Source organism: Phyllostomus hastatus, unplaced genomic scaffold, assembly GCF_019186645.2.
Source record: "Phyllostomus hastatus isolate PE091 unplaced genomic scaffold, TTU_PhHast_1.1 phas_scaffold_182, whole genome shotgun sequence".
Taxonomy (NCBI): Eukaryota; Metazoa; Chordata; class Mammalia; order Chiroptera; family Phyllostomidae; genus Phyllostomus; species Phyllostomus hastatus.
The window spans coordinates 28,331,275-28,345,036 of NW_025334013.1; the positions used below are offsets into that span (position 1 = coordinate 28,331,275).

General features: G+C 37.7%; 1 protein-coding gene across 1 annotated transcript in view; it reads left to right on the top strand.

The window, feature by feature from the left end:
• Positions 1 to 13,762, top strand: part of CCDC30 (coiled-coil domain containing 30) — a 100,301-nt gene that overhangs the window by 7,600 nt on the left and 78,939 nt on the right. The window contains exons 2-4 of the mRNA XM_045860021.1: positions 5 to 178; positions 2,788 to 2,908; positions 6,656 to 6,747. Coding sequence (XP_045715977.1) covers positions 161 to 178; positions 2,788 to 2,908; positions 6,656 to 6,747 — 231 coding nt within the window. The 5' untranslated portion in view covers positions 5 to 160. The remainder of the gene's footprint in view (positions 1 to 4; positions 179 to 2,787; positions 2,909 to 6,655; positions 6,748 to 13,762) is intronic.

Genomic DNA, 13,762 nt, shown 5'->3' on the forward strand with positions numbered 1-13,762 from the left:
CAAGGGAGAAGTTCAGTTAGAGGGTGTCCTTCACCATCCCGAGAAAGAATTGAAAGCTACTACAGAAGAGCAACTCTGTTTTGTCTGGCACCCGGTTCTAGGACAGTGAGACGTGCTGAGGACTGCTTCCAGAAATCCTGAAGAACTTTCAGTGAAACGCATGGAAGACATGAAAGAAGTAAGAGCTAATAACATAAAGCTTTAAGATACCTGTGGTTTTGTTCATTGTCCATTAAATTAACACATTAAAAACCAACATTTGAATATCACCGTAGAGTTTGTTTGCAAAGCACTCACATGTATGTTTTTTTCATGAAATACAGGGTCCAGCAGAAGTAACGCCTGCTTGAGTGTGGTTGGTAGGGTAATAATATGGGTGTAATACTTTATAGTTTTAACTTAAACATTTCACCTAAAATGTCATATGGTGTGCTTGAGTGTGATATTGTTATGGTACAGAATTACATGCTTATGATTTTCTAATAAAACATTTTATAATAAAAAGGGGTGCTATTTGTGTCGGACCCTGTATATCACCAGTCGGTATTGATTTCTAATGGAAGACATGTGCAGGATGACTGGTCGAACATCCAGATAGATCTGTTCATAGTAGCTTTCATTTTCTTGGCAAATTCCTCCTTGTCTCAGTAACTGATCCTCTAGCCAACTCTCTTGCTTGTTGGTTTAGAAACCTCAGTGGATCTGCTTCTCAAAGGTACTCTTGTATTAACTCACAGAGAAGGTTTTAGAGAAATAGACACCAGCTTATTAACTGACAGAAATATAATAGCCAGAGGAACCAGTCACATATGTCCCGCCTGATGCATTCGCTCCTCCGGGCACACTAGGTAGGATAGGAAGCCACACTTTAATTATATATTTACTTGTTGAACAAATGATTCTAAAATTTTATCACACTAACCAGGGCTATCTATATCTGCCCTTGTTTCTAGACCCGTTATATCCTAGGACCAGGGTACCCAGCCCTTAGATGAGTAAGTAATGGCATCTTTTGGCTCTTACCACTCTCCGATGTTTACAGTGCTGATCAACCTACTCTCTGACAGTCTCTTTAAATGAGTTAATTCTCTCAGGTTGCTTAGGAATCATCACTCTGCCCTGTTTCCACATCTCAGTTCAGATGGGTTACATGTTGATTTTAAAATTTAACTCTTCAAGGACAGTCTTATTTCCAAAGTCTTAAAGAGGAATACAGCTCCTTCAGAACAAAAGCTGTAGAGCACATTAGACGATGAACTTTAACATGAGGCAGATGGTGGCGAAAAATTACCTTTAGAACTGTCTATATAACTTGGGCAAGTAACTTGATTTTTTTGAGCTTGAAAATGATAATAGTGTGTTCAAGTAACTTGATTTTTTTGAGCTTGAAAATGATAATAATGTGTTCAAAGGTATTTCTGAGGTGTTTCACACAGGGAATATGAATAAACCTTTCACATTCCTACTTGGCACCTAACAAGTATTTTGTAAACTGTAGCTATTATTATTAGAAATAGGTATTATTCTTCCTGCCATTTTAAAGAGGAGGAAACTGAAGCTTACCAGGAAGTTACAAAGCTAGACTGTAATCCTCTTTTCCTTCTATAACATTCAGCTTTTCTTATTTTCAATCATCCACACCCGAGGACATGCTTATTGATTTTAGAGGGAGAGGGAAGGAAGGAGAGAGGAGGAGAGAAACATTGATGCAGGAAAAACATCAATCAGTTGCTTTTCAGATATGCCCTGACCAGGGACCAAACCCTAACCTAGGTATGTGCCCTGACCGGAATCAAACCCACAACCTTTCAGTTTCCGGCTGACCCTCCGACCAGATGAGCCATACTTCCCAGACCTAACATTCAGCTTTTTATTCATATTCTGAGGAGTTGTCCAATAGGATTCAAAACAATTCAGCAAGATACAATTCAGTTATTTTAGTGGTCTACCTCTAAGCCTTCTGGCCCACCTGAGCGTGCAGTTCAGCTCTTCCCCGTATTCCTTGTGTGACAAGACAGTAACTTAGCCTCTCTCAGCCTGCTTCCTCGTGTATAAAGTGGGGGCATTACAGTCCCATAGGACTGTGGTGAAAATTAAGTATGGGGGGGCCAAAAGTAGGTTTACAGTTGTTGGTATAAAAATAATATGACCATTAACAAATAATAACACAAGAATAAACTCTGTTTCACGTACTCACAACTGTAAACCTACATTTGCCCCATCTGGAATTCGATGTCCTTAACACAGTAGTGCCTGGAGCATACATTAGCTTTCAATCTGTCATTATGAGCCATACAAAAGTACCTTTTGTGAAGCTGCCATATTAACCATATTAACTATTTTTAAAGAATACCCAACGATTTATTTCAATAGACTCTCCTATTAACATTCAGACATGTTACTCAGTTTTAGCATAAGAGTGTAAATGTAATTATTGTGTAGGTTTTTCACTGTTCATGGATATCATGACCATGTTTTCTAAACCATAGATGAGATTTGCTTTGAAACCTGATATATTCGTGGTAAAAATATTACAGATAGTGACTATCTCATAAAATTTGTGGTTACATGTCAGCATATCTATGGGAAATGGTGTCTGATAACCTAATATCATGTTTAGGGAGAGAGACCCGCACTTACAGAGAGCGGAGTTTTCCGTTTATTTCTCAGATTGTAGACCCATTAGTATGGTGATCTCTTAATGGCTCTTTCATTTAATAGACTTTTAATATGGGTTAAAATATGAACCATGGACAAAAGTAAGGAAATGTATTGTTTTCTTTTTAGGTGGGAAATTATGCAAACCATGTCTGTAATTTGCCAGAGGGAAGAGAATCACTTTCTCACGGTTATGAAAACAAAAACAAACATCTCAGACATGAGTTCAGAGAGCTCCAACTCAAACAGGGTAATTTTTCTTTTTGTAAAAATGCAATTTTAATTGTAAAAATTAATATGTGACAATTAGAAAATTTGAGAAATGTATAAAAGTGGAAGGAAGGGGAAAAATACTAATGCCCTCCACACTACAAAAGTACATGTAATGTTTAAGATGTATTTTCTGCCTACCTTTTTAAAGTATGTAATCTGAAATACTCTGAAATGTGTGTGAGGGAGTGCAGAATGATTATTTCCCTCAGCGCCTGCTGCAGCCCTACCACATTGTGTCGTCATCACCTGTGTCACTCCCCTGGGGAGGAGACCATGTCCTAGTCTTAGTGCAGCTTCTGTGTTCCCCACAGCACCTGCCTTATCAAGTACCTAGCATAGCAAGGATTTGGGGGATATTTATTAAGCACTTTAAAGCAATAAGGGAGGATACAGATAGGACCCTTTATGTTATTACTCTACTTTGTTTAGCTCCCCAAATTAGTATTATTGTATGTGATCAATGATTATATTTACCACGTATTTCTTACTTCTTTGCTCAGTATTTTTCCTTGCATCTCAGATATTTCACTTGGGATCATTTTCCTTTTTTTCCCTTTAGAACTTTATTTATGAGGTTTGATGATGGGCAAATTTTTTCTTTATTGTGACTCTCAGGTACAGAGAAGGTTGAGTTAATCCTAGGACATTTTTCCATGCTCTTGTTTCTTTTTTTTCTCCCCCTTGTTTTCCATTGGGTATATTGAATTTTCTCCTGCTGTTTAAAAGCTTGCATTCTATTTTAGTTCAAATAATGGTTGCATTTGAAGAGTTTTCTTTAATTTCTTTCAGCATTATTTCTATTATTGTTGTTGTTGTTACTTTGACTGTTCACAGCACAGGCTTTATTTGGTGACCATTGAAAAGTGGGAGTTTAAACTCTCAGATCTACTTCTCCTCTCCCAGCATTTTTAGTTACTCTCAGCAGGAGAGTTGTTCCGGGGTCATTGCCAGAAACAGGAGATACTGTGTGTCTTGCTGCCAGCATAAATTAGCTCACAAAAAACTGGTAAATAGGGAAATGATCTCATTATAATGTGGAAGTTTATATACAATTTTCCCTAGCATTTAATGATTTGGGCTACCAGCAAGCCTTGAAATTTCTTCATAAATCCCATTCATCCTCCATTCTCTGGGGCTCAGTTTGGCCACGTGTTTTTGTCTTGGAAGTGCTCATTGCAAAGATATCCCTGATCTTTGTGCATTCTGACTTTGTTTCCATAACTCTGCAGACTCAACTCCCTAAAGCAAGCTTGATTATTTAAAAAAAAAAAAACACACCACATTTTCATACTTACTATAGTATTCCTTTACTTTTTAGGAATTTGACATATCTCTTTAAATCTACCACTATAATTATTATGATTGTTAATGTCTTTTATAGCACTCTAGTTACCCAGTGACAAAGGTTGTAAGTGGTCTATAGAATGTTTTTCAATAAGCTCTATATTTTTAGTGAACAGTTTTATGAAATAAAAGTTGTTTTTCTTTTTAGGGATATATGTCAATCACATCAGAAATGCTTATATAAAGGATTATGTTTTGAAGGCAAAGATAATATGATTTGATAATGCATTTAATGTCGGGTGGGAGAAAAGCAGAGAAATCACTGGTGACCTAAAGCTTTTTGGTTTGAGCAGTTAGAATAGTGGAGTTCCTAACTGTTCAGATGGAGAGAATATGGGAGGTGCCATTTGGGGGAGACAGTTTGCTTTTGGACATGTAAATTTTGAGGTCTATATTATACATCCAAGCAGAAGTGACAAGTAGGCAATTATGTGTGTATTGGCAATTCAGTGTAATTGAGACGTACATTTGGGAGTCATCCACACATAGCTAATACTTAAAGCCTTGAGATTATAGGAAATAATCTAGGGAGCGAAAAGAAGAAAAGAAGATTCAGGGCTGGCTTATTCTAGTGTTTAGAGGTTAGAAAGATGAGAAATCAGCCAAGGGGCTCAAGAAAGAGTCACACTCAAAATAGGAGGAAAACCAGCAGAGTGTGGTGTCTCAGAAGAGAAATGACAAAAGTGTTTTAAGAAAAGGATGTGAACAACTGGGTCAAATGCCACTAGTATGCTAGGTGGAATGAGGACACATATGGACTACTGGATCTGGCCACGTGGAGGTCATTAGTACTTTGATGAGCGCTGTGTCTGTGGGGTAGTAGATATGAAAGCCTGATTGGAGTGGTAGGAGTAGAAGAGGGGACATGGGTACGATCAATTCTTTCTTGAAGTTGTGCTGTAAAGAAGAATGAAGAAATGGTACAGAAGCTAGATGGGGCGATGAGGTTGAAGGAAGGTTTTTGTTTAATTGTTTTTGTTGTTTTTAATGGGGTATATAGTATGTCTCTAAGATGATTATAATGCTCAGCTGGGAAGAAAGCTTGATGAGAGATAGAGAGAGGAGTCAATTGGAAGAGCATTATCTTTGAGATAAGAGGGAATGAGATCCAGTGCACATGGGGAGGGGCTAGCCTTAGTAGCAAGGATATGTACATTAAATCTCACAATAGGGAAAAGTATGTAGGAGTTGGAAGATTTGGTAAGAGGAGTTTGTGGATGTTCTCTACAGAGTGCTTCTCTTTTTCTCTGTGAAATAAGAGGCAGTGCATTCAACAGAGAGTGAGGCTGAGAAAGGTTTGGAGATTTGAGTAGAGAAAGGAATGAAATAATGGTCTAGGTCTCTAGAGAATGACAGGGAGATGACCAGAGAAATGCAGGAGGATTGCTAGGCAGAAGTAGGAGCTTGCCTGAGATCAGAAGACATGAATTTAACATAAAATCAATCAGCACTGGCTGTGCAGTTTCATCCAGCCACATTCAGATTCTGCAGTAAGATGCAAAAGAGTTGGAGAATTGGATTTAAACAGACTGGAGTTTTGCAAACCAAATATAATGGAAGGAAACAGGGGCAAGGGAGTTATGAGTGTTTTCAAGGGAGTGATTATAATGACGCACTATAGAATCTAAGCTGGGTAAGAAACTAAATGAGAACGGGAGTAGGGTAAGGAACTTTGGGAAGTGTTTAAAGTCAATGGATTGTAGTTTTTAGTATGTTTGAAAACTTGTTGAAATCATGCTACTAGAAATACACAAGAAGGAATAATTGGAGAATAGGATGCTTGCAGTTGAGACTAGGGAGAGGCTACAGTTATTACTAATGACAACACCTAGGGAATGACTATGGAGTAGGTAGCCAAAATAGGGTAGTGGACTAGATCTTTAGAAGTTAGCTGGTGAAAGGACAGGCAAGGCAGGGTACTAGAATATTGCAATCACCAAGAATTTGGCAGGAGTAGTTGAGTCACCTTGGGCAAGTTATTTGGTTTCTTGGTGTCTGAGTCCTCCTCTCATAAAAGGATAATTCCTGTATCGTTGGGTCATGGTAAGGATTAGATAAGATAAATTTATCTCAGATACTTAGTATAATACCTGCCATATAGTAAGCACTCAATAAACAAATTTTAAAGTTATACAAGAACACATTTTAAATTTCTACAAGAAGCAAGAACTTCTACTGCTTTTGAGAAGTTTCCCCACTACTTTTTTTGTTATAATTTTGAAAGTTTGCAAACACCCCAAAGAGATGTGGAGAAGCGTAGTAGTATTATTATAGTTTATTTTAAAAATTAATTTATTATCTAATTAAGAATTCATTTAACATCTTATAGTTATTTAACTGTATTTCTTTTCAGTTTGTTTCTGTTATTTCTTCCTAACAGAAGCACAAATAAAGGAGGTTGAAGAAATGTTGTATCAAGAAGGCTCCGAAATAGCTCTGAGTAGCCCCAGTGAACAGATTACATACTTACGGGTAGAGAGAAGTAAACTCTTGAGTACACTGGCACTTGCGGACTCAAAGCCAGAGCCACAGAGATATCTGAGCAGTAACCTACAGAAAGAATTTCCCCAGGTATTCCAAAATTAACAAGATAATTGAATAAGAGGCAGTCAATTTTAAAATGCATTTGTTCACTTAATCATTTATTCATCAAAACATCAGAAGGCCAGTCCTAACAGTAAGTAAGAATACAGGCTTTAGGTTGGATGGTCTTCCTTTGTCCTTGAGGAAGTTAGTTAACTTTTATGAGCCTTGATTTTCTCATCTATAAAATCTGGGATCAACTTAACTACTCTATGAGATGATCATGAAGATGAAATAACTTAATGTATATAAAGCTCTAGAGTAGTACCTCACACATTAATGAACATTACTGTTATTATTTATTGAGAACTTACCATGTTCCTGCTTTGTGCTAGTGGATGTAGAAACAAAGTGAAATTAGACATGTAGACATGATCTGGACTGCAAGGAACAAGCTAGTGAGGGAAGGAATAAACCAGCCATTGTAGTTCAGTGTGGAAAGTACTATGAGAAAGGAAGGCACAGAAAGCTAGGAAAACCTGAATCTAGGAGAAAGATGGCAGTGTACTAGGAGGATCTTTCTCATACCACCAAACTGGAACTAAAAATGAAGAGGGGGACATCCACCTGAAATAAACAACTGAAGACTACCTAAAGAGGAGACCCTTAACCAAGAACAGGCAGAAACCACCTCGAGACCAGTAGGAAGGGCAGGGATGCAAAAGGGTTGGCACCACTTTTACAGTGCAGCAGTGGGAGCTTCCCCCTGAAAGGAGTAAAGCCTGGACCGCAGTCCAAGCTCCCCAGCACTGAGCACCAGTGTCAGGATGAGCTGCCCACATAGCATCCAGCAGTGAAAGGCTGCAGGGTTTTTTCCAGGGAGAGACACAACTCGCTGGAGACAGAGACACTATTATTTTTTTCCTAAGGGGGCCAAAGCACAGGTTTCTCATTCTCAGCCACTCACCTTGGGCTTGGGTGAAGGGTGAGCAGTGTGGACCAGCGTCATCTGAGGAGACTCAGTAGTGGGAGGTTTTGGGGAGAGACGTGGGGAAATAGCTTTTGGGTTCCCTATGCTGGGACATACCTTGAAAAATGACTGCAGCAGCCATTTTGCTTAGAAGAATAAGACCCTCCTAGTGGAAAAACAATCACCCCACCCTGTGGGTCACTTCTCAGCCCACTGTCTGTAATCCTGTTTACTGCACCCTGGATCTTTGTTTTCTTACTTTTCCCCTAGCCTGCATCTTAACTCCTGCTGAGGAGACAGCAACATAGGCAGACTTGGGGTGTCAGAGATTGGCTCTAGGACACAGCCATTTCATACACTTCCCTAGGAACCAAACTGGTGCTTCCCCATCATGGGAGAGCCATAGAAACACCCTCCTAGTTTTTGGCAAACCTAAACACTGGGTGCTGGAACCACCCCCCCACCCCCCCACCCCTTTCCTACTATGGGCTCTGCCTCACTGAGTTCGGGGAAATAGTCTGGGACAGATTCAGACATGTGGTGTGGGGATAGGAGAACACATCCACCACCTTCCCTGAAGTATGAACAGCACCTCCCTCAGGAGATCCAAGGGTCGCATCACATCCTCCTGATTCCACCAGAAGCCCTCTCAGAAACAGGTCAGTGGCTAGACTAAGAATGACAGCAGGTGGAGACACGTGGACGTAGATCCTGCAGTGCCTTTGGCCATCAGCTGACCCACATCAGCTGGGCCCTGTGCTGATAAAAACCAGCCTCCAGTACATCATGGCCCATCCCGGGTACAGCCAGGCCCGGAGGAGACAGCCACAAACAGTGGATTGCTTGTAACTTTGAACAGGCTGCTGAGGGCTAGATGTGGACAGCATCTGACATTGGCTTACACCAGCTTCAGAAAACATCAGAGCTGTATCCAAAGGGAGAACCCAGCAAGCAATCACTAAACTTTGCTGAGATGAATCCCACTTTGTTCTTTTACATTATTTTTTGTTATCTTTTCAACCTTTTTATAATTTTTCTGCTTCTTCAATTTTTAAATATTTTTCTTTCATATCTCTTATTTTATTCTTCTTTACTCCATTTTTCCTTCTTGCTTTTTCTTATTTTTTATTCTTTCCCTTTCTTTGTTCTTTTTTGGCTATTTCCTCTTTCTATTCCTTATTCTTATTGTTTCTCTTCCTTCTCTACCCTTATAATCATTTTTTTCTTTGGTCTTCTCATTCCTTTTTTTCTTTTACTATTCTATTTCTCTTTCCATTTTTATTATTCTTTGCTCTATTGTTGATTTTGCTGTTATTGTTGGAGACTTTTTTTGCTTATTTTGGTTTTGGTTTTTATGTTGTTTTGTTTTGATCTGTCAGGACCTGTACAACAGCATACAAGATGTGGTGGGGGTTGAGCCTGGTGGTCAGCCAGCCAGAGGGGAGACCAACAAACAGGCCAAAACAATCAAGACCCAAATATAAGAGGAGAGCCCACATAACTCACACAAGGACCATTCCTAGAGCATCCAGCTCAGGAGATCAAGGAGACTGCACCACTGGGTCCCATAGGACTCCTACCTTGTAAGGCCACTCCATGAAGACAGGGAGTCAAAGCAGATCTAATACATAGAAACAAACAAAAAGAGTCAGCTAAAATGAGACAAGGAAACACCCCCCAAATGAAAGAAATGGAGGGATCCCCAGAAAAAGAGCTAAATGAAATTGAGGCAAACACTTTATCAGACATAGAGTTCAAAGTAATGGTTATAAGGATGCTCAAGGAACTTGGAACTACAAGGAACTTAATGGGAACAACATTACTGTGGAAAAGGACATAGAAACTATAAATAAGAAGCATGGAAATGAAGAGTGCAATATCTGAAATGAAGAATACACTAGAAAGAATGAAAAGCAGGCTAGATGAAGCAGAGGACTGAATCAGCAATTTGGAAGACAAGGTAGAAAACACCCAATCAGAGCAAGAAAAAGAAAAAAGACAAAAAGAACGAGGAGGGTTTAAGGGAACTTTGGGTCAACATGAAACATAACAATATCCATATCCTAGGGATACCAGCAGAAGAAAGTGAGCAAAGGATAGAAAACCTGTTTGAAGAAATAATGACAGAAAACTTCTCCAACTTGGTGAAGGAAAAAGTCACACAAGTTCAGGAAGCATAGAGAGTCCCAATCAAGATGAATCCCAAGAGACCCACACCAAGACACATCATAATTAAAATGTCATAGTTTAAAGACAAAGAGAATCTTAAAGGCAGCAAGAGAGAAACAGTCAGTTACCCAAAAGGGAGTTCCAATAAGACTGTCAAGTAATTTCTCAAAGAAACACTTCATGCCAGAAAAGATTGGTATAAAGTATTCAAAGTAATGAAAAGCAAGGATCTGCAAACAAGATGACTCTATCTGACAAGACTACCATTTAAAATGGAAGGCAAAACAAAGAGCTTCCCAGACCAAAAGAATAAAAAAGGCTAAAGGAGTTCATTAATACCAAACCAACATTGCAAGGAATAGTAAAGGGACTGCTTTAAGAAGAAAGCTTTATACATAGGTATAAAGGAAAAAAATGACAAAGTACCTGTCACGAATAGCCTTAAATATAAATGGATTAAATGCTCCAAACAAAAGACATAGGGTAGCTGAATGGATAAGAAAACATGACTCACATATATGCTGTCTATAAGAGACCCACCACAGAATAAAACATTTACACAAGCTGAAAGTAAAGGGATAGGGAAAAAAAAATATTCCATGCAAATGGAGATTTAAAAAAAACTGGGATAGTAATTCATACACTGACAAAATAGACTTGAAAACAAAGGCTATAACCAGAGACAAATAAGGTCACAACATAACACTAAAGGGATTGATCTAACAAGAGGATATAATCCTTGTAAACATATATACACCCATATAGAGAAAATCTTAATGGACTTTAAGGAAAAGATCAACAGCAATACAGTCACTGTAGGGGATAGCAACAATCCACTGTCACCAATGGATAGATCTTCCAAACAAAAATATCAACAAGGAAACAGTGACCTTAAGTGACATACTAGAACAAATGAGTTTAATTGATACAGAACATTTTATCTCAAAGCAGCAGAATACACACTCTTCTCAAGTGCACATGGATCATTTTGAAAGACACCAAATGATGGGACACAAAATAAGTCTTACAAATTCAAGAAAATTGAAATATCAAGTACTTTCACAGATCACAATGGCATGAAACTAGAAATCAACCTTAGTAAAAAAATCTCATTAAAAAACATGGAGGCTAAATAGCATGCTATTAAATAATGAATGGGTTGTCAATGAGACCAAGGAAGAAATAAAAAAGTACCTGGAAACAAATGAAAATGAACACACAACCCAAGACTTATGGGACACAGCAAAAGCAGTCCTGAAAGGGAAGTTCATAACATTACAGGCCTACCTCAAGAGATAGAAAAATCTCAAATAAATAATGTAATCTTATACCTACATGAACTAGAGAAACAACAACAAAGCCCAGAATGACTAGAAGGAAGGAAATAATGAAGATCACAGTGGAAATAAACGGCATGGAGACTTAAAGAAAAATTCAAAAGATAAATGAATCCAGGAGCTGGTTCTTTGAAAAGATAAAATTGATGAACCTTTAACCAGATTCATCAAGAAAAAAAGAGGACAAAAATTAAGTTAGAAATGAAAGAGGAGAAGTAACAACTGATATTACAGAAATACAAAGGATTGTAAAGAAGTACTATGAACTTCCTATAGTACTATGAAGTACTGTATACTAAGAAATTAAACAAACTGGGCAATGGATAAATTTCTAGAGACACAGTCTTCTAAAACTGAGTCAGGAAGAAGCAGAAAACCTGAATAGACTGATAACAGCTAATGAAATTAAAGCAGCATTCAAAAAACTCCAAGCAAACAAAAGTCCTGGTCAGGATGACTTCACAGGGGAATTTTACCAATCACACAAAGAATAACTAACACCTATCCTCAAACTATTCCAAAAAATTCAAGAAGACAGAAGACTTTCAAGCTCTGTTTACAAGGCTAGTGTTATCCTAATTCAAAAACTGGGTTAAGACACAACAAATAAAACTGTAGGCCAATATCCTTCATGAATAGAGATGCTAAAATCCTCAACAAAATATTAGCAAACTGAATCCAGCAATACATCACAAAGGTCATTCACCATGATCAAGTGGGATTTATTCTGGGGGTGCAAGGTTAATACAATATTCACAAATCAATAAATGTAATACATCACATAATCAAAATGAAAGATAAAAATCACATGATTGTATCAATAGATGCAGAAAAAGCATTTGATAATTCCAGCACCCATTTATGATAAAAACTCTCAGTAAAGTGGGAACAGAAGGATCACAACTCCCATAATAAAGGCCATACATGAAAACTACAATATACATAATGGGCAAAAACTAAAACATTACCCTTAAGATCAAGAACAAGACAAGGATATCTGCTGTCACCACTTATTCAACATAGTACTGGAAGTCCTAGCCACAATCATCAGACAAGAAGAAATAAAAAGCATCCAAATTGGAAAGAAGGAAATAAAATTCATTGTTCACAGACAGCATGATATTGTATATAGAAAATCCTATAGGCTCCACCAAAAAACTACTAGACCTAATAAATGAATTTGGCAAAGCAGTGGGATACAAAATTGATGCTTAGAAATTGATGGCATTTTAATACACCCATATTAAACTATCAGAAAGAAACCAAGAAAACAATCCCATCTACTATTTCAACAACAAAATAAGATACCTAGGAATAAGTTTAACCAAGGAGGTAAAAGACCTATACTTAGAAAACTATAAGACACTGAAGAAATAAACTGAGGAAGATACAAATAAGTGGAAGTGTTCATGGATTGGAAGAATTCACATTATTAAAATGTCCATACTACCCAAAGCAATCCATAGAATCAACACAATTTCTATTAAAATACCAATGGCATAATTCACAGATATAGAACAAATATCAAAAAATGTGTAGGTAGCCAAAAAAGGCCCTGAATATCCTCAGCAATCTTGAGAAAGATGAACAAAGAGGGATCACAGTACCTGATATCAAACTATACTGTAAGGCCACTGTAATAAAAACAATCTGGTACTGGCATACGAATAAACATATAGATCAATGGAACAGAACAGAGAGCCCAGAAATAAACCCATACCTTTAAGGTTAATTAATATTTGACAAAGGAGACAAGAGCATGCAATAGAGTAGAGACAATCTCTTCAATAAATGGTGTTGGGAGAACTGGACTAATACTTGCAAAAAAATGAAACTAGGTTACCAACGTGCACCAAACACAAGAATAAACTCAAAATGGATAAAAGACTTAAATATGTGCCATGAGGCTATACAAGTCCTAGAGGAAAACATAGGCAGTAAAATTTCAGATATCTCATGTAGGAATATTTTTGCTGATATATCTGCTAGGGCAAGGGAAACAAAGAAATAAACAAATGGGACGACATCAAATTAAAAAGCTTCTGCACAGCTAAATAAACCATCAGCAAAATGAAAAGGGAACCCACTGTATGGGACAACACATTTATCAATAATATATTGGACAAGGGTGTAATCTCCAAAATATATAAAGAACTCAACTCAACACCAGGAAGACAAACAATCCAATTAAAAATGGGCAAAGAACCTGAATAGACACTTCTCCAAGGAGGACATACACATAGCCCATAGACATATGAAAAAATGCCTAACATCACTAGTCATCAGAGAAAAATTAAAACCACAATGGGATATCACCTCATACCTGCCAAAATGGCTATCATTAATAAGTCAACAAACAACAAGTGCTGGCGAGGATGTGGAAAAAAAGGGAACCCAAGTGCACTGTTAGTGAGAATACAGACTGGTGAAGCCACTGTGGAAAACAGTGTGGAGTTTCCTCAGAAAATTAAAAATGAAACTGCCATTT